This window comes from Canis lupus, chromosome 19 (assembly GCF_048164855.1).
Source record: "Canis lupus baileyi chromosome 19, mCanLup2.hap1, whole genome shotgun sequence".
Classification (NCBI taxonomy): Eukaryota; Metazoa; Chordata; class Mammalia; order Carnivora; family Canidae; genus Canis; species Canis lupus.
The window spans coordinates 39,611,746-39,635,935 of record NC_132856.1 but is presented as its reverse complement, the minus strand read 5'-3'; the positions used below and the strand labels follow the sequence as shown (position 1 = coordinate 39,635,935).

At 44.0% G+C, this 24,190-nt stretch overlaps 1 protein-coding gene across 9 annotated transcripts in view; it reads left to right on the top strand.

Annotated features, from left to right (window-relative positions):
- The window catches only part of RAD54L2 (RAD54 like 2), a 127,148-nt gene that overhangs the window by 92,249 nt on the left and 10,709 nt on the right, over window positions 1-24,190 (top strand). For all 9 annotated transcript variants that reach the window (XM_072786048.1, XM_072786043.1, XM_072786047.1 and 6 more), the window contains 17 exons: window positions 3,610-3,811; window positions 5,190-5,329; window positions 5,959-6,075; window positions 6,398-6,624; window positions 7,442-7,624; window positions 7,815-7,948; window positions 9,305-9,501; window positions 10,779-11,121; window positions 11,807-11,984; window positions 13,264-13,515; window positions 13,737-13,855; window positions 15,486-15,604; window positions 17,851-17,950; window positions 18,908-19,113; window positions 19,506-19,678; window positions 20,185-20,381; window positions 23,453-23,652. In XM_072786048.1, coding sequence (XP_072642149.1) covers window positions 3,610-3,811; window positions 5,190-5,329; window positions 5,959-6,075; window positions 6,398-6,624; window positions 7,442-7,624; window positions 7,815-7,948; window positions 9,305-9,501; window positions 10,779-11,121; window positions 11,807-11,984; window positions 13,264-13,515; window positions 13,737-13,855; window positions 15,486-15,604; window positions 17,851-17,950; window positions 18,908-19,113; window positions 19,506-19,678; window positions 20,185-20,381; window positions 23,453-23,652 — 3,087 coding nt within the window. The remainder of the gene's footprint in view (window positions 1-3,609; window positions 3,812-5,189; window positions 5,330-5,958; window positions 6,076-6,397; window positions 6,625-7,441; window positions 7,625-7,814; window positions 7,949-9,304; window positions 9,502-10,778; window positions 11,122-11,806; window positions 11,985-13,263; window positions 13,516-13,736; window positions 13,856-15,485; window positions 15,605-17,850; window positions 17,951-18,907; window positions 19,114-19,505; window positions 19,679-20,184; window positions 20,382-23,452; window positions 23,653-24,190) is intronic.

The window sequence follows — 24,190 nt, the reverse complement described above, 5'->3', positions numbered from 1 at the left end:
TAACTATCTCTTCAACCGTCGGACTGAGGAATAGCATGACAGTTGTTATTCCCTTATTATAATTGAGGAACAAATAAGGGACAGAACTGACATTCACACCCCAGAAGTCTGGTTTCAGTGTCCACAGTGAACCCCTGTGCCCGGTTATCTCTCAGGAAACGTTAGTTTCCAACTCCATGCTGTTCTAGAACCCGGGCATCAATATGAAAGAGATCATAAGGAACTCACAATGGTAATAGAAGTATAGTAAACCATAGCAGGTAAGCAGTGATGGAGTGTCTGAGACACTCATGATTCTTTGACTTGCCACTGACTGATGAGATGGTCCATTTGTTGTTTTTTTGGTGATTAAGTGCATATGATGATGACTTATGGTATGTTTTTCTTTTGGTGTGGGGACATCAGCTTACTGGTTCACTCATTGAGGCCTATGGCAACACTGTATCTTTTACCAAAGCCTACAGTATTCAGTGTTTCTTATTTACCCCCCTTTGGCATCTGAGTCCATACTGACATAAAAAAAATTTTGAATATGTAAATGAGGGAGAAGGGACAAAATCTTCCTTACAGAAGAGAAGGATTCCAAATAATAAATGTAGACACAGAGGGAAATAGCCACCATTAGAACACCATAGTAATAATTTCTCCAGGTAAGAGCCATTGATGAATGTTAAAACTGGTGGGTAAATTTTTAGAAACAGGATATTTGCATTCTCAAAGCCTCACAGTTCCCTACCACTCCAAATATTTTCACGTGGTTTAACATATGTCCAGAAATTCTTTGCCCGTCTCAGGATATAGCACTTAATTCTCTTCCCCTTGAATGTGGACTGGGCTTAGTGATTTGCTTCTAATGAATAAAAATATGGAAAAGACAAAGTAGTAATTTTATAGTGAAGAAATTTGGCAGACACCACTTTAAACAAGTGATCTAGGTTAATATCACCAGTAATAAGTCATATTGATATCATGTATCCTGGTAAGATGTCATGAGAAAGACACTTTACTTCTGTGGTTTAATCATGAGAAAATATTAGATGTTCAAATTAGGGGACAGTCTACAAAACACCTGATTAGTACTTTTCAAAAAACTGTCATAGTCATGAAAGACAAAAATAGCCTGATAAACTGTCACAGTTTAGAGAGACTGCGACATGAGAGCTAGATGCAGTATGATATCCTGGATGGAATCCTATAACAGAAAAAGGATATTAGTGATTAGTGGAAAACTGGTGAAATCCAAATAAACTTTAAAGTTTAGTTAAAAACATGGGGTGCCTGGGTGGTGTGGTTGGTTGAATGTCTGACTCTTGACTTCGGCTCAGATCATGACCTTGGGGTTGTAGGATTGAGCCCCCTTTCAGCCTCATGGTCAGTGTAGCTTGCTTGAGGTTCTCTCTCCCTTTCCCTCTGCCCCTCCTGCCCATGCTCTCTTTCTCTAAAATAAATAAACAAATCAGGTCACCTGAGTGGGAGTGATTGAACATCTGCCTTTGGCTCATGTAGTGATTCCTGGGTCCTGGGATTGAGTCCCACATCAGGCTCCCTGTGAGGAGCCTGCTTCTCTCTCTCTCTCTCTCTCTCTCTCTCTCTCTCATGAATGAATAAATAAAATCTTTAAAATAAATATATAAGCAAACAAGCAAATCTTTAGTTAAAAAACAAACAAAAGGGACACCTGGGTGGCTCAGTGTTTGAGTGTCTGCCTTTGGCTCAGGGCATGATCCCAGGGTCCTGGGATCGAGTCCCACATCTGGCTCCCAATGGGAAGCTTGCTTCTCCCTCTGTGTCTCTGCCTCTCTCTCTGTGTGTCTCATGAATAAATAAATAAAATCCTTAAAAAAATTTAAAAAATAAAAATAAATTACAGCAAACAAAAAAAATCCCACCAAAACCCCAGACTTCCTGAGTCCTTCCTACCTGCCTGAAAGCCAAGTTTCATTGACACCTTAGTTACAGCATTTATGATCTAGTTTTTTTTTTTTTTTAAGATTTTATTTATTTATTCATGAATGACACAGAGAGAGAGAGGCAGAGACATAGGCAGAGGGAGAAGCAGGCTCCATGCAGGAAGCCCGATGTGGAACTTGATCCCAGGACTCCAGAATCACGACCTGAGCCAAAGGCAGACCTCAACCGCTGTGCCACCTAGGCATCCCTGTGTTCTAGTTTTAAATTGCTCTTACTTTTGGGGAAGACCTTTTAGTTGTGTAGTGCTTATAGTTGGGAGGCTCTGGTGGATTTGGGGACAGGCTTACGGTCTGTGTGACTATCAAGGCTTGCCCATCCAGTAAACAGAATGCTGCTCAGCAGACTGAGGAAGAGGGATGTGCACACGGATCCTCCTACACCAACCCCAGTCTTTGCTTGTGTTTGATGCCACAAATGACATTCTTTCTGCCAGGAATTTCCTCGTTTCCACCCCCCCCCCCCCCTTAAGGCAGTATCTTTAGACATTGTCACTTTACAAGGCCTCACTCAGATTTTACCTCTCAAAAATTCTTGTGTGATCACACCACAAAGTAGTATCTTTCATATTCTTGTGACTCTAAGGCAGTTATTCTTGATTTAGCTAATTATCTCTGGCTAGAAAAGTAATGTCTTATATTTTGAAGTTCTTTAGGTCAGTTGGCCTGCCCTTCCTGTGGTGGTTAGCACATCTTGCCTTATTATCTCTAGAAAACAAACTTCTTACAAGGAAGAGGTCTTCTAAACATCCCTTGAAGCATCTTGAAACAGTGTTTGGCATGTTGTAGGCTGTCATTAAATGGCCAGTGAATTGAAGGAGTGAATGCGGGGCACCTGGGTGGCTCAGTGGCTGAGCGTCTGCCTTTGACTCAAGTGGTGATCCCCGGATCAAGTCCTGCATTGGGCTCCCTGCAGGGAGCCTGCTTCTCCTCTGCCTATGTCTCTGTTTCTCTCTGTGTGTCTCATGAATAAATACATAAAATCTTAAAAAAAAAAAAAAAAAGAAGGAATGAACGCTTTAGGACCCTGAAAGGAGGGATATTTCTCTTGTTGGCAGATGAGACACAAATGAGTGTGAGCTGAATTTGGAATCTACTGCCCCTTTCAAAGCATTCTGAGGCCATGAAGCTTCCTCACTCTGAGCAGAGTGCTAAATTAAAGCAAGCATGATGGCTATCATTTGTTGTGAGCCTACTCTGGAGCAGCGTGGTTCTAGACATGCACACTATTTAGTTCTCGTAACAACTCTGAAATGTATACATCACTCCTCTCATTTTATAGATCAGCCCACTGAGATTCAAAGAGCTTTAAGTCATTTGCCCTAGCTTACCAGCTAATAAGTTGCTGAGTTGAGATTTGAACTCAGGTTTGCCTGGCATCAAAACCAATTTTTCGGGATCCCTGGGTGGCGCAGCGGTTTGGCGCCTGCCTTTGGCCCAGGGCGCGATCCTGGAGACCCGGGATCGAATCCCACGTCAGGCTCCCGGTGCATGGAGCCTGCTTCTCCCTCTGCCTGTGTCTCTGCCTCTCTCTCTCTCTGTGTGACTATCATAAATAAATAAAAATTAAAAAAAAAAAACAAACCAATTTTTCTCCCTGTAAAGTTCAGTCCCTGGCACCTTTCTCTCTTTGTCTTTTCAGACCCATCCCTGGAAGACATGTGTGGCACTGAGTGTGCCCAGCTGGACGAAGATGGGCAGCGGCCACCACGGTGCACTTCAACTACCTCATCTCAGTCTGAGCCTTCAGAGCAGCTTAGGCGCCACCAAGGCAAGAGCCTAGCCTCCGAGGACCCCAAAAAGAAGAGAGCTCAGAAGCCCTCCCATATGAGGAGAAACATACGGTGAGCTGTGCTCAGGATAAGAGGAGAAGGGAAGGAATAGAGGCATTACTTTCATTTGAAGGCTGTCAGTAGCAGGACTGGTTTGAGCAAGAGAGTCCCTTTATCAAAGAAGAAAGGTGTAATCTGTGTTCCTGATTTATAGAGAGATGCAGCTCAGGACAACCTCATGCTGTGAGAGGTTATGGGCAATTGTGGTGGACGCTCAAGCTGTGCTGGGGAGTCTCTTACTCTCTGGAGGCTCTGGGGGCAGCCTAAAGATGATAGGGAACTCTGGTTGGACTCTGTTTTTTCCTTTATTTTTCCCTTATGTTTCAAAACAGGAGGAGATAGGGATGCCTAGGTGGCTCAGTGGTTGAGCATCTGCCTTTGGCTCAGGGCATGATCTTAGAGTTCCAGGATTGAGTCCCTCATTGGGCTCTCTGCATGGAGCCTGCTTCTCCCTCTGCCTGTCTCTACCTCTCTCAGTGTCTCTCATGAATAAATACATAAAATCTTAATAAAAACAAAACAAAACAACAAAAACAGGAGGAGATAAGTTGAATCCTCATTTTCTTAGAGCTCACCTTCGTTTGGTAGGAATTGTCTGGTCCAAAGTAGGGCTTTTTCCTTGACCTAAGTGAGTGGCAGATGTGAGCTTCCTTAACTGTCCAAATCTCTCACAGCTCTTCCTTCTGCCACATAACCCTTTTTGCTATTGAAAGGAGATCACCGAGATCTTTTTCTCCTCCTACTTTCATTTTTTTTTAAATCATAATGATAGCTTAAAAACATTACTTAAAATTTAGGAAATAAAGATGCAGAATCATCTATAATCCTACTTTCCCATATAACAACTCTATTTTAAATATTGTTTTTCTATTTTATGAATCACGAATTGCTCTGTTTTGTTCTTGGATCTGTTATGTGCAGAGATGAACCTTCAGGGGGGAATCCCTGAGTGGCTCAGTGGTTTGGTGCCTGCCTTTGGCCCAGGGAGTGGTCCTGGATTACTGGGATTGAGTCCCACATCAGGCTTCCTGCATGGAGCCTGCTTCTCCCTCTGCTTCTCCCTCTGCCTGTCTCTCTTCCTCTCTCTCTCTCTCTCATGAATAAATAGATAAAATCTTAAAAAAAAAAAAAAAAAGATGAAACTTCAGTGGCATGTCTCAGGAAGTTAAATAATATGGAAAAAATGTTGGCCCAGAATCACCTGAGCCTTGAAGTCCTTTTTTTTTTTTTTTTAAACCTTGCCTATTGCATGGATGTGTGGGGACTGATGGAGCTTCTCTTTCTCTTGCCTCAGACTTCTGAGCTCAGCAGTGAGCTCTTTAGTTTGACATTATGTTGCCCAAATCTCAAGTAAACCAACCCAAATGCTCACTCTTATTGTAATATTTAGAAAGCTGCTCCGGGAGGATCAATTGGAGCCGGTTACCAAAGCAGCACAACAGGAAGAGTTGGAAAGAAGGAAACGCCTGGAGCAGCAGAGGAAGGATTATGCAGCTCCCATTCCTACAGTTCCCCTGGAGTTCCTTCCCGGTAAGCCAGGGGCAGTGGAGGCAGTGGGAGAGGCCCTGCAGTGTAGGGAGAAGAGGCCTTGGACACACAGTGGTGAAGGGCAGATCTGAAATAAAACCGTGGGAATTAAGACCATGGCCTCTCAGTCATTCAGTTTTCTAGGAGCAAATGATCAGAAACATCTAAAAAGTTAAGTGAATAAAAATGTACCCCTCAGGGGCCCCCCGGCTGGCTTAGTGGGTAAAACATGTGACTCCTGATCTCAGGGTTGTGAGTTCAAGCCCCACATTGGGCATAGACTTTACTTTAAAAAAAAAAAACAAAATAAAGTAATAATGATAATAAGTGGTTTTTTTAAAAAAATATACTCCTCAGATTGACCTATTATTTAGATTTTTTTTTCTCCCATAATTTTGGATCATAACCTGCCAAGGGATTAGGATCTCTTCTAGTGGTCAGGTGGACACTCAGAGGTGAGAACTAGTAAAGACAAGGGAAGTTAGGGGGACAGAAGGGGATTGAGACACCCCCCTCTAATTCTCTCCTCAGTCCCCTTGAAAGCAACAAAGAAAGAAACTGATGAATCATTTGGGGAGATGGGTTTGAGCTAAATGTGGTTGTCACATTCCTTTCCATCTTTCCTTCCCTAGAGGAAATTGTCTTAAGAGCAAGCGATGGTCCCCAGCTGCCTCCTCGGGTGCTGGCCCAGGAAGTCATTTGTTTGGACAGCAGCAGTGGCAGTGAGGATGAAAAAAGCAGTAGAGATGGTAAGGTTGAGCCAGAGGTACCTCTACTTTCTCCTTACTCAATGTTCACCCCGAGTAATTGGCTGTACCTCTGAATAAAAATTAGTCCTTCTCCATTTGGTTTGGGGTCTGACCATAACAAATGTCCCTGAGTCTCCTTGTAAATGTAGAGTTTTCCCTTATCTTATCTTAATTTGAAGTTGGAAGAGAGAAATAATAAAACTTAAAATTTTACAAGTGATGACAAATTCTAACTTTATTTCCATGCTATAATGCTTTAATGATGGGCAATAAATTATCTCTGCTCCCTGGGTTTTTGTTTTTGTTTTGTTGGCTGTCTCAGAGGTGATTGAACTGAGCTCTGGAGAGGAGGACACTCTGCACATTGTAGACAGCAGTGAGTCTGTCAGTGAGGAGGATGAGGAAGAGGAGAAGGGTGGCACCCATGTGAATGACATCTTAAACCAGCGTGATGCTCTGGGGCGGGTCCTCGTCAACCTGAACCACCCTCCAGAGGAGGAGAATGTCTTCCTGGCCCCGCAGTTGGCAAGGGCAGTGAAACCTCATCAGGTACAGCAGATCTGGACTCTCCTCTGTTTCCTTTCAGCTTCCTTGCTGAGGGCATCACCTGCTGGTAGTTTTTAGCACCACAGTCTATGAAATACTTGTTTGGTACCTCAAGCAGCTATTGGAAAGGCCTGATCCTTCCTCCTAACAGTTGATGCTTCAGGATTTCTGATGAATGGGAAGGGCAAGCCTTAGATGCCCTATTGTGTAGGAGGTGCTGGATCTCTTGGTTTGATGATCTTGAGCTTCCTTCTGTGAGATCTGCAAGACTGATTAAGATGCTATCTAGAGGGCAGTGCTTTGATTAGGAAATTGCTTTGATTCTGGAAGTCGTTCCAGAAGAGATCCAAGAGTCAGGAGTCTGAGGGACTTTCTGATAGGAGGGGGCAGAGTAGTTTGTATTGACCCAGAGCCCTGAACCCAGACCAATGAGTGGAAGTTCCATGAAGATAGAGATGACTTAACATAACAACCCTTAATAAGAACTACTCCTAATGGAGTAGTTACTCCATTAGTAGTTACTCTCTTAAGGTAAGAACCAAGGGCTGAGTGAGAGGCCCTGTCAAGAATTTGGTACTGCAGATTTTCGCCTTATATGGGCCATTTTACCAGGTGAATGATTTTCTGTGTTTTCTCCAAGAAAATTGTCACCAGCCTATAGACTAGTCAGGGTACAGGTAACTTCTGTAGCTGTCCATACCAACTGTCTGCTGTGGTGCCTGCTCATTTACTTAATTCTGACTAATTCCAAAATGAATAAAACTAGAGCCCTGGTCTTTGCCAGCTCCTTTAACTATTGTCTGTGTTTGTCCTTTGTTAGATTGGTGGGATCCGGTTCCTGTATGATAACCTGGTTGAATCTCTTGAGAGGTTTAAGACCAGTAGTGGTTTTGGCTGTATTCTGGCCCACAGCATGGGTCTGGGGAAAACTTTGCAAGTGATCTCCTTCATTGACGTCCTCTTCCGCCACACGCCAGCCAAAACTGTCCTTGCCATTGTGCCGGTAAGAGTTGGGGAAGGCATTGTTTAGTCAGCCCCAGAGGAGGTCTGAGTTAATGCCTTGCTGGGTACTGAAAAGCTCAATGAGCCCAGCTTTGAGCTTGTTTCTTTTTGCTCGTTTGTTTGTTTGTTGTTTTGTTTTTGTTTTGAGCTTATTTCTTAAAACCATCTTTCTGGACTTGGCTATCTGACAGGTTAATACTCTTCAGAATTGGCTGGCAGAGTTCAACATGTGGCTTCCAGCTCCTGAAGCCCTTCCAGCTGACAACAAGCCTGAAGAAGTCCAGCCTCGTTTCTTTAAAGTTCACATCTTGAATGATGAGCACAAGTAGGTGGCCTACCTTCCGCTTTGCCCTTTCCTTTTAAACTTCTTCCCTGGGTCTGGATATTAAGGGAGTCTATTTGCATTTGAATCCTGCCTTCCTAGATTCTTTTGGTTTCTCAATGTGTCCTGCCCCGCCTCCCCCCTTACTCATTTTTTTTCCCTACCTAGCTTTTCAGTAAAGTCAGAGTTGGGTAGCCTGGGAAATTTCTTACATTCTGCTTAAAGATGCTTTTATATTCTGAAAAATATGCATACATCGTCTTATTTTCCCATGTGGATAGTAATAGAATTCAACATGATGAAATAAAACTGTCCACCTTCTAACTTTTCACCTTTTACATTTCTCTTTCTTAGAAGCATAATCAGCAGTCTCTTTTCAGCACTTATCTATAGTTGACCTTTAATGGTACAACTTCCAGCTTTGAAAAGTACAAGCTTTTGTTTTAGATTTAAATAAAATTATTTATATTTCCATTCCATAAATTCAACTTGATTTCCAAAACTCTAAAACTGTTTCTTGGTTCAAGCTAGCTATCCATGCTATCCTTTCCCCTTACTGGCATGGATAATTGAGAAGATAGACTTTGTTTTCTGCAGAGGCTGCCTTTTGTGATGTTTGGTCACATACATCAAAATGGGAAAACTGTGAGTGGCCCCCTAAATGGTTTGATCACCTGCTCTTTTTTCTTAGATTTCAGGACTGTTAGTCCACATGCAGTTAATGAATTACAGTCAGGGCTCAGTTGTTTAGGAGTAGAGGAACTGTGCTGAGTGTCATCTGGGCTTTGCTACTTTTTCTCATTTACTGCTTATCCTTGGTTCTTTACTCACTAGGGCCTGGACAGGTAAAATGTGGAATATTGTCCTTGCTTTTACCTTGTATTTATTATGGGAATAACTTGAAATTCTTTCTCTCAAATGTAGAATTATAGCCATGCATGTATATCTAAGGGAGTTGTCACTTTTTCTTTAAGAGACAAAGAGGTGGGGCTGAGGGAGAGGGAGAGAGAGAAATCTTAAGCAGGCTCTGTGCTGGGTGTGGATTGAGCACAACACTGTGACCTGAGCCAAAATCAAGGGTCAGACACTTAACTGACCGAGCCACCCAGGTGTCCCAGGAGTTGTCACTTTTGTTTGCCTTGTGCCATTGTATTTCTGTTTTTCTACTATTTAACTGTCATCAGCCAACCAGTCCGTCCTCAGTGTGATGAACATCTCTGAGATGCTGGGAAAGTCCAGGGGCAGCTGGCCGGCCACTGTGATGCTGCCACTGAATGTCCATCATCATAGCTCTGATTGTGAGCAATTCTTCCTAGGGACCAGTGGAAGCAGTAATTTTTTCTCTGTTCACTCTTGCAGGACAATGGCAGCTCGTGCTAAAGTGATGGCTGATTGGGTGTCAGAGGGTGGGGTGCTGCTGATGGGTTACGAAATGTACAGACTCCTCACCCTGAAGAAATCCTTTGCCACAGGTAGATCGAAGAAAACCAAGAAACGTTCTCACCCGGTCATCATTGATCTAGATGAGGAAGATCGACAGCAGGAGTTTCGGAGAGGTAGGCAGCCTATCCCTGGATACTCTTGGGGGTGGTATTTCAGGAAAAAAGAAATAGTGTCTGCAGTAGCACCAAGTCAGATATGGAGATTATTGATGTGAGTTGTATTGTCATGAACCAGAAATCCTGACCCCTAAGATAGGTGGAATGACCTCCAGTGGCTTTGAGAAGGTACTGCTCTCCTTGCCTGCTATGGAATTCTGGGTGGGCCACATACAGGCTGTCTCAGGGAGACTCCTCTGCCCATCTGGCCCTGTTTCTCTCACAGAGCAGTTGGGAGAGTGACCGTTCACCTCACTTCGTCCTAGAGGTGTTCTGGAATAGCAATAAGAAAATATTTATAGGCAGCCCCAGTGGCGCAGCGGTTTAGCGCCGCCTGCAGCCCGGGGTGTGATCCTGGAGACCCGGGATCGAGTCCCACATCGGGCTTCCTGCATGGAGCCTGCTTCTCCCTCTGCCTGTGTCTCTGCCTCTCTCTCGCTCTCTCTGAATGAATAAATAAATAAATCTTTAAAAAAAAAAAAAAGAAAATATTTATAAAAGATTTATATCACTGGCATACAGAGCAGTGATAATATTATGAATTTATAAAAGAATTAACCCAGTTTTTTTACTGAAAGCCATTCCTCTCATAGTTCTAGTTCTGTTTCCTCTTCTAAGGGTTTTTTGCCCATTTGGGGAAAAAAGTTTGTTTTAAGTTCAGAAGCTGTTTAATTTTATAGGGGTCTCTTCATCTGTAGATTATGTTCTAGGTTTGCTTCTTTGGTAGTGCTGGGATGAATTTGCCATTTAGCAATGGCAAATTCTGGCAGGTAACTCCAGGAAGACTTTGTCCTTTAGCTAGCTCCCCACCAGCCAGTCCATAGATGGTGCCAAGACGCTGACAAGGGTGAGAGCCACCTCAATGTCTGGATGATTCCCATCAGTCTCACCCAGACTCGTTTTTAATCCTAGTCTGGTACTTTGTAAAGTCACACTCTCTGCCACCAGTTGGTATAAGCCCTAGGAATGCAAGGTGTTTTACTTTTAGCCTAAAAGAAAAAAAAATAAGGAAAGGAAAAGATACTTACTGCAAGAGTCAATAGTCCAGGTTAACATGTCACACCAAATGCACAGGAGCCTGGATGGCTGGCTCCCTTTCACTAATGGGGGCTGACTCTTGCTTTCCTGCTTCCTTCATTTCTTCTGTCTCCTCCAGGGTGCACCCCTACTTCTCATATTGTTGACTAAGAGCAGGCCCTCTCACCCTCTGACTCCGGATCCTCTTCCCTCCCTAGAGTTTGAGAAGGCCTTATGCCGCCCTGGCCCTGATGTGGTGATTTGTGACGAGGGACACCGCATCAAAAACTGCCAGGCCAGCACCTCGCAGGCCCTGAAGAACATTCGCTCTCGCCGTCGGGTGGTGCTGACCGGGTACCCCCTGCAGAACAACCTCATTGAGTACTGGTGCATGGTGGACTTTGTGCGCCCAGACTTCCTTGGCACCCGGCAGGAGTTCAGCAACATGTTTGAACGCCCCATTCTGAATGGACAGTGTATTGACAGCACGCCTCAGGATGTTCGCCTAATGCGTTACCGGAGCCACGTCTTGCACAGCCTCCTAGAAGGCTTTGTGCAAAGGTGAGCCATCCTTAGGGCCCTGTGTTTTGAACCCTCAGGGAGACCTTGGTGTAATGGGCATGCAAAGCTGTCCCAAAGGGGAGCTGTTACAGCAGGAGGGTCCATTCCTAGTGGGTGATAGTAAAACTTTCTTTTTAGTGAGTAGCTTTTCGTGAATAGCACACAGATGATGGATAGCCACTGTTTCAGTCCTCTGAAAGTTTGGCTTAGAAGTGCTTCCCTCAGAAGTTAATCTTTGAAGTTTCCAGGGATACCTGCCTTACTTACTGAAAAGCAAAAGAGAGCTAGCCTTCTGCTGACTTGGCAAAAGCATACAAGTGCTGGTTCTCAGGGGCATGGCCTCACCCATTTCAGCATCTTGGTAGATGTAGTTAGGATAGTCTAAAGCAATCCCCTTATTTTTGCTTGTTAAGATGGCATGTGTGCAGAAAGCTCAAAGAAATAGCCCTGGATCCAGGTACCAACCTGAAGTTCCCAGTCTCTGCCACCCTATCCTCTTTGCTTTAATTCTTAGTCTTAAAATGTGATTCTTCTGATGGTCGCTAAACCAGTTCTCATTATTGCAAGGCTGCTGTGAACGGTGAGATCAAGAGGAGGTATGGCAGAAATGCAAGGTTCTCTTGTTTTCCTGCACTGACCTCTCCTGGCCACACAGGCTTGACAATTCTGATCTCTACCTTTGTAGGAGAGGCCACACTGTGCTGAAGATTCATCTCCCTGCCAAGGAAGAAAATGTAATCCTGGTGCGGCTCTCGAAGATCCAGCGAGATTTGTACACACAGTTTATGGACCGCTTCCGAGACTGTGGTAGCAGTGGCTGGCTGGGGCTGAACCCCCTCAAGGCTTTCTGCGTGTGCTGCAAGGTGTGTTGAGGCCTCAGGGAATACTGACACACAGATGAAGGATGCACACAGTCCCAAGGGAGTTCTTCCTACTGGGAGTCCTTGATAAAGGAAGAATAAAATGAGAGGGGCTACTTCCCCGGTTGGCTGCATCAGGGAACAGGGGAGCCCAAAGAGAGGTGTGCCAATGTGTGCTGCACAATTCCTGGGGGTGCCACTCATAGCCGAGGATATAAATGGTGTTTCTTGAGGTTGTGCAATTCATTTGTACAATTTGTACAAAATTTGAGAAACCACTTCCTTTCTCACCAATTTTTTCCCTTGGAAAAATGGGGTAATGGAAGAACATTGTGGGGCAGTTTATGATTGTTAATGTAATCAAGATTCAAGAAATATATAGCTTAGACAAGTTATTGGGGTACCTTCTGTTTGATTCTGTGTTTAATGAGATTGAGATATCATTCATCCTCGTAATGCTTGAGATGGTTTTGGGGAGAGCAGGGCCCAGGTATCTTCAGCACCAAGCTTCATGAACAGGTGGATAAACCCTGACTTATCTTTAGTATGTGCTCCCTGTTGCCTAATGAGGGGCTTGTTTCTTTGACAGCTCTCAGCTGACTTGTTGGTTATTATTCCCAATTGACCATTGCTTTAATAAGTCAGCTGAAGGTGTATGTCAGGGGACAGATGGGATTTCAAATTGTTTGTTTGTTTGTTTGTTTGTTTGTTTGTTTGTTTGTTTTGTAGCCACAGTCCTAGACCAGAGCCAGAAAGCTAGAGCAGACATAGTGTTTGAGCCAACATGCCCTTCCTGTCCCCCCACCCGCCCATTCCCCCAGCCCCCTGTACCCCACGAATTCTCAACTCCTGCCAGGAGTAGTCCTTGAAATGACTTCTGGTTGGTCATCTGTAAGTCAGATACATTTGTCCATAGGGAGAGATTAGTCTTATTTCATAGTTTCATGTAGTCGTTGGCTATAGCCACACAGCAAATCAGGAACATTATTATTCTTATTTAAATAAGAATGCAAGGCTTTGACATAGCCTTTCTGATTATGTACCAAACATGGGCATGCCCACTGGTATGAACTCTTTCACTCACATTACAATGGTCACAGCTGGTTAGTTAAAATGAATGTGTAGGCTCTTTGGATATGAGGGGGTTGGAGATACTTTGATTTTTGGTGTGACACTATGCTATGGGAGGTGTGTGTTTGAGCAAGTGCATGTTTCCAGGCTTCCTGGATACCCTTAGATTGTTCTCTGCCCTGTGCCATTTCTCCTTTAACTTGAACCTCAGATCTGGAATCACCCGGATGTGCTATATGAAGCCCTTCAGAAGGAGAGTCTGGCCAATGAGCAGGACCTAGATGTGGAAGAGCTTGGCTCAGCGGGGACTAGTGCCCGCTGCCCATCCCAGGGAACAAAAGGCAAGGGGGAAGACAGCACCTTGGCCTCCTCGATGGGAGAGGCAACCAACAGCAAGTTCCTACAGGGGGTTGGTTTCAACCCTTTCCAGGAGAGAGGCAACAACATTGTTACATATGAATGGGTGAGTCAAGCAGATCCTTCTGTGCCCATAAACCACTGCTGAGAAGGGATGGTACAAATTCTATGTGGGGAAATGGTGGGGGCTGCACAGTGTACTATACTACCAAGGTCTCTGCAGGGAACTATAAAGGTTGCCCATGAGCCTCTGCTTGGGAAAGGTGAATTTTATTTCTAGTGTTCTGTCATGGACCTGCTCTAAGCTGCCTCATTTTTGTCTTACAGGCTAAGGACCTTTTGACTAATTACCAGACTGGGGTCTTAGAGAACTCTCCTAAGATGGTACTGCTTTTCCACCTGATTGAGGAAAGTGTGAAGCTTGGGGACAAGATTCTTGTGTTCAGGTAGAAAGAGAAATTCCCCTATGACACTGTGTCTCTGTAGAAGAGTGACACAGCCCCTGCAGAGTGAGACCATCTTGGGTCACCACAGCTCCCCCACTTTTTTTCCTTCATGCCTCTTCAGCCCAGTGCTTTTTGTGAGGACCTTCTTACATTTCATCTCTTTCTTGGAGTTTTCTTATTTTACCCAATGTGGTTTCTCTGCAGAGAACAATTTAAAACCCTGGGCTGAAAAAAATAAAAAAATAAAAAATAAAACACTAGGCTGACATCGGAGGTCATAGTCTAATTCTTTAAATTATGGCCCAGGTCAGATCTGGCCTATGGCCTGCCTGAGAGCTAGTTTTTACATTTATTTTTAAAAGATTGATTGATAGAGCTAGTTTTTACATTTGTTTTTAAAAGATTGATTAATAGATAGATAGATAGATAGATAGATAGATAGTGCTTATAAGCAAGCTGAGTGGGGGGATCCAGAGGAGGAGGGAGAGACAAGCAGACTCAACATAGGACTGGATCTCACGACCCTGAGATGATGACCTGAGTTGAAATCAAGAGTCGAACGTTCAACCAACTGAGCCACCCAGGCACCCCTAGCTTTTACATTTTTTAAGTGTTTTTAAAAAGAAGAAAACTTAAATGTTTTCTTAAAAACACTTAAAAATGTTAAAAAACATTTTTAAGTGTTTTTAAAAGAAGAATATTTGACAGACTGTGTATAGTCTGCAAATCCTAAAAATATTTACTATCTGGCCCTTTACAGAGAACATTTGCTGACTTGTGGTCTAATCTGCTTCAGTCCTTACCCAACGTTTATTTTTTTTTAACTAAATAGATTTTGTGGGGGGGCACCTGACTGGCTCAGTTGGTAGAACATGCAGTTCTTGCTTTCAGGCTCATGAGTTCAAGCCCAGTGTTGGGTGTGGAACTTACATATACTTTGTTTATAAGGCCAAATAAATAATACAGTTTGTTCCAGAGTCACATTCTCAGTCTGGCCAGAACTTTGATGTCCATCAAGGCCTGACTCCTCAGGGAAATAGACATAGAGTTGATTGATTTTTGTTGTTGTTCTGACTAAATAATGCTCCAACAAGAGCTAATGGGAGCCTCCCAGAGTAAGGATTTCCATGTGTGACACACTTTGAGAGGACAGCAGTGATTCTAACTAGGGGACAGTCTAGTGTTCCACTGGTTTTATGTTATCACTTAACATATACAAGACTGCCTCTCTCTCTGTATAACTTTTGAAAGCAGCCAAATAATTCTGTCTCCTTAGTGAGACAGATAATATTGATTGTGGCCTATAATTACATCTAATGTATATTCATGCAATGTTGGTTTTTAATGATGCTATTTGTTACTATGCCTTGAGCTAAACCCCAGAATTTTTCAACTGAGGAAGTAATAGGGTAACATATGTAGTGAAGTGGTGATAATAAATGTGTGGATGACTTTGCTCCCATTATGAGCTAGGGAGAATACCCTTGGGGGTTCTTTGTGGGGTTATCCCTCAAGGGGCCAGGTTCTAGTAGCTCCTACTGTCAGAAGGCTGCACATGATTATGAGCCCATTGGGGAACAAGATTCCCTTGGGTCTGGGAGCCTTCTGAACCAAATGTTGTCCCTTCCAGCCAGAGCCTTTCCACCTTGGCTCTCATCGAGGAGTTCCTAGGGAAACGAGAAGTGCCCTGTCTACCTGGTGCTGATGGGCAAGGAGTACAGAAGTGGGTTCGAAACGTCAGCTACTTCCGTGAGTTCATTGCTGCTTTGTTTCTAGAGTCTTGGCAGGTTCTGCTTAAGGATTCCCTTTCCTTCTCTGCCTTTTTGTCTTCTACTCCATTCTCCATCAATTGCATAGGAGTATCTGGAGTAGCCAAGGAGCAGAGAGACACTGAGAACAAGCTGCTGTGTGTGAGGGATTATTCTGGAGGCTGAGGAGCTTGGGTGAGATAGGGGGAGAGCAGAGAAAGAAGTAGAAAGCATAAGCCTTGTCTTCATTTGACAACTCTAAGACAAATGCAGAGTAGTACTGGTCAAGCACCCTAACAGTTTCTAAGGAAAACAGAATCATTGCGGGGAGGATGGTTGGAGAAAGCTTCCTTGAAGAGGAGGTGGAACTTGCAGTAGACTTGCAAATATGGGCAGAACTTAAATATATAGAGTTAGTGTGGCCCAAAGGTCATTCTAGGAAGAAGAAGCAGAGTGAAGGTAAATAAGCCCAGATCATGCATTCTCTATAGGGGAGATCGTGTCCCTAAAGGGGTAAAAATTAGTTCTTGAGGGGACAAATTTTTTTTTAACTTTTCAAAAGTATAGGGCACAAATGGGCATGTAATAAATAAACATAGGCAGTTTATCTGTGATACTTAAAATTTCATGAAGGGCATGTTGATTGGTAAAAAAAAATGTATAAAAAGGCTCCTTAAGAGGGTGGTAATGAAAAGCAAAAGTTGAGAGATATTAACCTCAGGTACTTACTGTCTGCATATTGACTTTGGGCCAAATAGTTCTTTTTAGGCGGGTGGTCCTGTGCATCGTAGGATGTTTAACAGCGTCCCTGGTATTAGATGGTATTTTTTTTCATTATTTATTTATTTATTTATTTATTTATTTATTTATTTATTTATTAATTATTTATTTATGATAGTCACAGAGAGAGAGAGAGAGATAGAGAGAGAGAGAGAGAGAGAGAGAAAGAGAGGCAGAGACATAGGCAGAGGGAGAAGCAGGCTCCATGCACCGGGAGCCCGACGTGGGATTCGATCCCAGGTCTCCAGGATCGCGCCCTGGGCCAAAGGCAGGCGCTAAACCACTGCGCCACCCAGGGATCCTGGTATTAGATGGTATTAATATCCACCTAGTTTTAACAACCAAAAATGTCTTCACACATTACCAAATGTCTCCTCTAGAGGGGGAGGGCAAGGAAATCACCCTTGTTGTAGAAGCACTGGCCTAAAGGAAGTATTTAGAGAATGGAGGTGCAGGGGGTTGTAGGAAGACCTCTAGCACAGGACCTAGCCCACAGCCTTTTGTTGACTGCAGGCTTGCCAAGTGTGAGTCAGTGCTGAGCTGTGCTTGGAAATTGTGAGAACTCCGATTGGGTGCTGATTGAGCCTCTAATACAGGCACTTTAAGGCTTCCTATAGCAGTAGCAATCCAGTTCTCCATGTGGTGTTTCATCTCTTTAGCTTCGCCCTTTTCTCTTTTTTCCCTGGGGTGACAAAGCCCCCTCTTCTCTTATTCATGCTTCCTCTAAACTGAAGATTACTTTTTTCTCCTTCCTTTGAGCTTCCCTCTTTTCAGCCATATACCCCATTCCACTGTTCCAGATCTGTTCCTTTTAATGTCTCCTTAGAGCAAGTCCTTAATCATAGGAGTTTGTTAACAAATTCCTGATGGAGGGATATAATCCATATCAAAATAGAACTCTTGGTCCTTCTGCACTCACCAAGATTTACAGGACTGAAGCAGAGAGGTCACCCTGAGCCAATGTTTACCAAGCTTCCCTATTTAGGATAATTCTTTTTTTTTTAAGCATTTTTAAAATTTTCATTTATTTATTCATGAGAGACACAGAGAAAGAGAGAGAGGTAGAGACACAGGCAGAGGGAGAAGCAGGCTCCATGCAGGGTGCCTGACTTGTGATTCTATCCCGGGTCTCCAGGACCACAACCTGGGCCAAAGGCGGCGCTAAACCGCTGAGCCACCCAGGCTGCCCTATTTAGGATAATTCTTATGCACTCTGAAGTCTAGGAACTTTGGAATTGACCTAAAATACTAAAGGGAGAAACATGGTTTATAATCCTTGTTGCACATGGGGTATTTTTAAATCATAGATGTCTGGGTCTCACCATAAACCCATGAAATGTCCAAGCGAGTGGAATCTGAGTATTGTAGTATATTTGGTTTTTGTTTTTAAAACACGTTTTCCCAGTGATTTTGCTGTGTACCTCTGCCCTCATGTGTCCATTTCTTATGATTTTCCTTCTGTCCTAGGGCTAGATGGTAGCACCCCTGCCTTTGAGAGGGAGCGGCTCATTAATCAGTTCAATGATCCCAGCAACCTCACCACCTGGCTATTCCTTCTGTCCACAAGGTGAGTGGATCCTGAGAGGTGAGGTCAGAGGGCTGTGTTCAGGGCAGTTGGTCACATAGGCAGATACCCAAAGGCTCATCCAAGTTCTGTGAGAAGAGATCTGCTCAGGTGTGTGACTTGTTTTTGAGGTCACACAGGGGATCCCAAAAGGAAGTTGTATCAGGAGGGTGATCATGATAGTGTCATGAAGTTCTTTGAGAACTTCATTAACAATGGGCATAATTAGCTCTACTCTCAGAAATATTCTCTTAGATGATGGGATTAACATCAAAGTGCTTTAAAAAGTAGAAAGTGTAATGTAACTATTAAAGGCTGGTGGCATTATTTGTCTCATGCCAAGCAGCTTGAAAGCTATGCTCTGTTCTGCCACTACAATGCCCTTGATGGGTATGAAATAGTCATTTTCCTATCTGGTAGACTAAACACACCAGAAACATCTGGATACAGATGTCTCCCTTTGAGTGACATTGCTCTGGAGCCGGGATGCAGGAGCCTTTCCCAGTACAGAGGAGTAGAGAGTGGGTTTTCTTTTTCTTTCTTTTTTTTTTTTTTTAAGATTTTTATTTATTTATTCATGAAAAAACACAGAGAAAGAGAGGCAGAGACACAGGCAGAGGGAGAAGCAGGCTCCTTGCAGGGAGCCTGATGTGGGACTCGATCCCGGGACTCCAGGATCACGCTCCGGGCCAAAGGCAGGTGCTAAACCACTGAGCCACCCAGGGATTCCCGAGTGAGTGGGTTTTCTTTCTGAGCTGGTAGGCACTTCTGTTTTGGATTATCAGGGCATATTTTTCAGTGCTTGAGGAATGTACTGTTCATCAGCAGAACAGTAGAATCTTCCAGTATGTTGTGCTTAGGACAAAGGAGGTAATACTGGGGCAGGAATCACAGAGTAAAACCAATTTTAAAACTGTTTTTAAACTAAAAGTTCTGTGATTGTTGGCTTCTGTTTTAAAGGGCCGGGTGCTTGGGTGTAAATCTGATCGGTGCCAACCGAGTGGTGGTGTTTGATGCTTCCTGGAACCCTTGCCATGATGCCCAGGCAGTATGTCGGGTATACCGTTATGGCCAGAAAAAGCCCTGTCATATCTATCGCCTTGTGGCTGATTTCACCCTTGAAAAGAAGATCTATGACCGTCAGATTTCCAAGCAGGGCATGTCAGGTAGGGCATCCTTCAGGCTCAATACTATCCTTATTATGTGAGTGGTGGGAGAGAAGGGGCTTGAGTGGGAACAGATGTAGGTTTGAATCACAGAAAATCAGCAGTTCCTCACATCTTATCCCAGTTCAAATAATTGCTTTAAGAGGGACTTGAACTCAACTTGTTGAGGCCAGGTATAATGAAAAGAGCTGAGCTAGGTGTGCAGGTTTCTTTTATAATATTTCCACTTCACCAGAGCCTCAGACCTTTCAAATATGGGATGGCCTGAGGTAGTTTTAGCTTTAGTGATAATTATGCCAGTAACAACCTCTCTTCTCTGCCAACCTTTGTAGCTATGCTTTTGTAGTCTTCTCTGCCATGTACTGACTTTCTCCATGTCTTCTCCCTTCTAGATCGGGTGGTAGATGATCTCAATCCAATGCTGAACTTTACCCGGAAGGAGGTGGAGAACCTACTGCACTTTGTTGAGAAGGAGCCAGCTCCCCAAGCATCCTTGAATGTAAAGGGGATCAAGGAGCCAGTCCTGCAACTTGCCTGTCTGAAGTACCCTCACCTCATCACCAAGGTCAGAACCTGGCTTGCATGCAGTTCCTGGTACAGTAGTCTCCCTGAGGGAGGCTTATCTGGCAAAACTAAAGTTTTGTTCCATGCAGAGGACTTGAACTCAGCTGATTCTTCTCCTTGCCCCATGCAGTCCCCCAGCCACCTGTTCCTACCCCAGTCTTGTCCTGGGAGTGCTCAGCTCAGCTATGTGGAATAATTTGGCCAGTGTGAGTTTTTCCTAGCAGAAAGAAGGGAGGAAATTCTAGAAATGTAGTCTTAATTCTCTGAACTTTAACATCCTTTTGATATAGAAAGTAGACTTGGGTTTTGTAAAGGTGGGGCCGGGTTAGAGTCGTGAATTCTACTCTTGTCAAAAAGACGGTAAACCTGCCTGGGTGTCTGTGAGCAGGTTCTTTGCAGGTGTTGGAGATAGCCAGCCCTATTTTGTTTTCAGAGGAAACTTCATTGTATATCAGTCATGTTGGCGCAAAGATTGGTAATTAAATCAACATCCTCCTGTGTCCCCAGGAGCCTTTTGAGCATGAGTCATTGCTCCTTAACCGAAAGGATCACAAGCTGACCAAGGCTGAGAAAAAAGCAGCAAAGAAAAGCTATGAAGAAGATAAGCGCACATCCGTCCCCTACACCCGCCCATCATATGCACAATATTACCCCGCCAGTGACCAGAGCCTAACCAGCATCCCTGCTTTCAGTCAGAGAAACTGGTGAGTCACTGAAAGAGGAGGAAGATATGCTGCTGGGTCAGCCCAAACGTTTTGATTGGTTTGTTTTTAAACAAAGGGAGAGCCTACAACATGCTCGTTGCCTTTTGTGAACTGACAGGTTCTGCTCTTGGATGAGGTGCCAAAGCAGTTCAGCAGCCCTGGTGTTTTAAATGGCTCTGGCTGGAAGAGTGAGCCACTGGCCTTATGACTCAGGAGAGTCCTTCTGGACTCCTGGAGAAGTGCAGCTTCCTAAGACATAGAGGCCTAACCCTTCCACATAGCTGCCTTCATATCCATAGTGCCTTGGTCCTAGATCTTGCTTAAGCAGTGAAGTTCAAGGGTGAAGGCCAGGTCTTTTGTGGGTCTTAGATTATAGTCAAGGAATTTTCCTGCTCTTAATGAGATTTTATTCTGTGGTTGTGCCATGATCCTGAGAAAAAAATACTTTTCTTGAAACAACTTCTAGAACTGTTCAGAGTATTAACGTGATGGAAGCCAATTGCTGAGTGAAGAGAGAGCTCTGCTCTTTCTAAGACATTACAAAACTGTTAATCTATGTCCTTTTTTTTTTTCATTTCAAGACAAAGTGCCTCATAGGCCTTACCAGAATCAGCCACCTGATTGAATGGTTTGTTTATTTTAATTTTTTTAATTTTTGAGTGGTTTGTTAAAAGACTTTTTTATTTTATTTTTAATTTTTATTTCTGATAGAGAGAGAGAGAGAAAGAGAGAGAGGCAGAGACAGAGGGAGAAGCAGGCTGCATGCACCGGGAGCCCAATGTGGGATTCGATCCCGGGTCTCCAGGATCGCGCTCTGGGCCAAAGGCAGGCACCAAACCGCTGCGCCACCCAGGGATCCCCTAAAAGACTTTTTTATTATCTTGAATTAAAGATTCTTTTATTTGAGGGTAGCGATTTAAAACTTTTTTCTTATGAAAATTACGTGTTAAAAAATGACAAATGAGATTGTAAAAGAACTGAAACCGTGTAAATTTTATGAAAGACTCTTATATTTGGTGAGTAAATTTGCTGCTTTTTGGTACAAGATGCTTTGAAGAAAAACATTATTCTCTTTCATAGCCTTCAGACTTTATTTCTGTGTCATTTTCCAGGATTGTGTTGCCTGGGAATGTTCTCCTTTTTTGTCCTCCACCCCTTTTGTTCTCTTTTCTGGGCTTTCCCATGTAACAACAGGAATGCCCAAACCTAAAGCTAGTGGAAGAAAAGCCATTTTTTGGGGGGGGGGGGGGGGGGCGGGGGGAAGATGTGACAAATTGGTTGGGCTCTGAGGTAATGTCAGCTTCTTTTTTGGCCCAGCTCTGGCCCTATGGGAGGCACTAGCCTCTCATAGCACTTGATAAGCCATACTATGATCCTGCTGATTGCTCCTCCTGTCTGGGTGTACGTGAAGAGCGTTTCAGGCCCAGTTTCCTCGCTTTAGCTCCTCCAGAGTAGGGGGCTTACAATAGGTTCCTGTTACCCTGACTTTTACTCTGATCTGACTTTGGATCCTGGGAAGAGTCCCACTGACCTCTGACGAGAGCCCTGTAGCTCCTGCAAAGCCACCCTGGGCAGACTAAGGAAATGGGACCCAGAAATGGTGAGTTAGCTGTGCTGTTTGGCCTATCTTGAAATGTGGGAGTCCACAGGGCCCAGAGGGCTGCCCAAAGGTGCCTATCGCAACCTCAGAGCAATGTTCTTCAGTCAGGTAAGGAAGAATATACCAGTCCAGGGAGGTTCTCCCCCAAAACTAAAGACCAAAGGCACAAACTTCAGAATGCTTATAGACAGGGTCTTAATTTCAAAAATCTTGAATCAGGAATAGCTTTCTCAGGGTACCAAATCCAGTTGAAAAGGTAAAGAATGAGGAGCGCCATGGGATAGCATTTTTGGCATGCTGGCTTAAGACATGCATAGCTAGTGCTCAGGATGGCCATGGCCATGTGCCATTTAGAAGCCTGGATTCTGTGAACAGCTTTTTGGCTGCTGCTGCTGCTTTTGTGGTGGTGATGACTTAAGAGGGCCACTTTGGACACTGGTCCCCGGAGGAGCCCAATGAAAGGTAATGTGGAGGAGAGAGAGATGTCTGCATTACTTATTGAAACTTGATATTCCAGGGATGCCTGGGTGGCTCAGCTGTTGAGTGTCTGCTGTCAGCTCAGGTCATAATCCTGGGGTCCTGGAATGAGTCTCCACATTGGGCTCCCTGCGAGGGGCCTGATTCTCCCTCTGCCTATGTCTCTGCCTCTCTCTGTGTCTCTCATGAATAAATAAATAAATAAAATCTTAAAAAAAAAAAAAAAGAAAAGAAAAAAAAAGAAACTTGAGATTCCAGAGAGTAAAGATGGTTGAAGTTGGATAGATGCTCTCTCAAGAGAACCTGAATGTGTGACATCACATGGCCCTTTTTCCTTGGGTGAGTGGGAAAGTTTCACCCATTTGTCTTCAACTTGGCAATGCACTGTGTTCTTAAGAGTTTTTTCTCCCTTATTGCATCTTTACCTCTCCCTAACTTCCCTCCAAGGACTAATTCCTAAAGTATGTAGACAGTCCAAATTCTAGAGGAGCAGGTGTCACCTTGCATCTCCATAAAGGTATTATTCACCAACATCTGATTCTTCTTAGACTCTGAGAGGCTTTATCCCTCACTTGCACTCGGTCTTGGTCCTACCTCTAGTCTCCTTTTGTTTTTTTTTTTTTTTGTTTTTTTTTTGTTTTTTTAATTTTTTTAAATTTATTTATAATAGTCACAGAGAGAGAGAGAGAGAGAGGCAGAGACACAGGCAGAGGGAGAAGCAGGCTCTATGCACCGGGAGCCTGACGTGGGATTCGATCCCGGGTCTCCAGGATCGCGCCCTGGGCCAAAGGCAGGCGCTAAACCGCTGCGCCACCCAGGGATCCCCTCTAGTCTCCTTTTGAATTACTCCTACTCTGCAGATTCTTCTGATCCTTCTGAGCAGCAAGTAAGGCTGTAGAATGGGGGAATCTAGAGAAGCTCTGCAGCCTTTGCAGAAAGGTAAGTAAGGGCTGTTCTGCTGAACTTTATTAGTTTGCTTGTCCTTCTCTCATAGGCAGCCAACACTGAAGAGTGATGAGAAGCCTGTGGCCAGTGTTCGCCCTGTGCAGTCCACCCCCATCCCCATGATGCCCCGGCATGTCCCACTGGGAGGCAGTGTAAGCTCTGCCTCTAGCACAAATCCAGCTATGAACTTCCCGATCAACTACCTGCAGCGCGCTGGGGTCCTTGTGCAGAAGGTGGTCACCACAACAGGTTGGGAATTCCTAGGTCCTCTTCTGGGGCTGCCTGTCCCTTTTTGTTTGTTCAGGAAGTATTTATTAAACACCGTTTGTATTCTAGGCCTTACTGCATTGGCACTGTGGGTAAAAATAGAGAAGATAGTCCCTGATCTTGAGGAATTTGCATTCTGATGGAGTATCTTAAGAATTTTAACAGAACAGGGTTTTTTAAAATGTGATATGTGGGATAGACTCTGAGCACTTCAGAGGTTGTGGAAATATCACTGGGACACAGGGTTAGTCTGAGAGAGGTATGAATGTATTGAGTCCTGTCTAACTGTAGGGTTAGCTGTGTATAAAGGACAACATCAAACTCCCTACTTAATTAGAATACGTGAATGCCACTTGCTTCTTTCTTTGTGAGTGATATGGGTTGAGCATGGTGGGCCTGTGGTAGGAGGCTGGCAATCAGTCTGTCCCTGCGATTGGTTCTGTGATTCAGGGTAATTGGGAAGGAAAGCATTTCTTGGAGCTGTGTTTCATCTTATTATCTAGAAATATTTATGGCATAT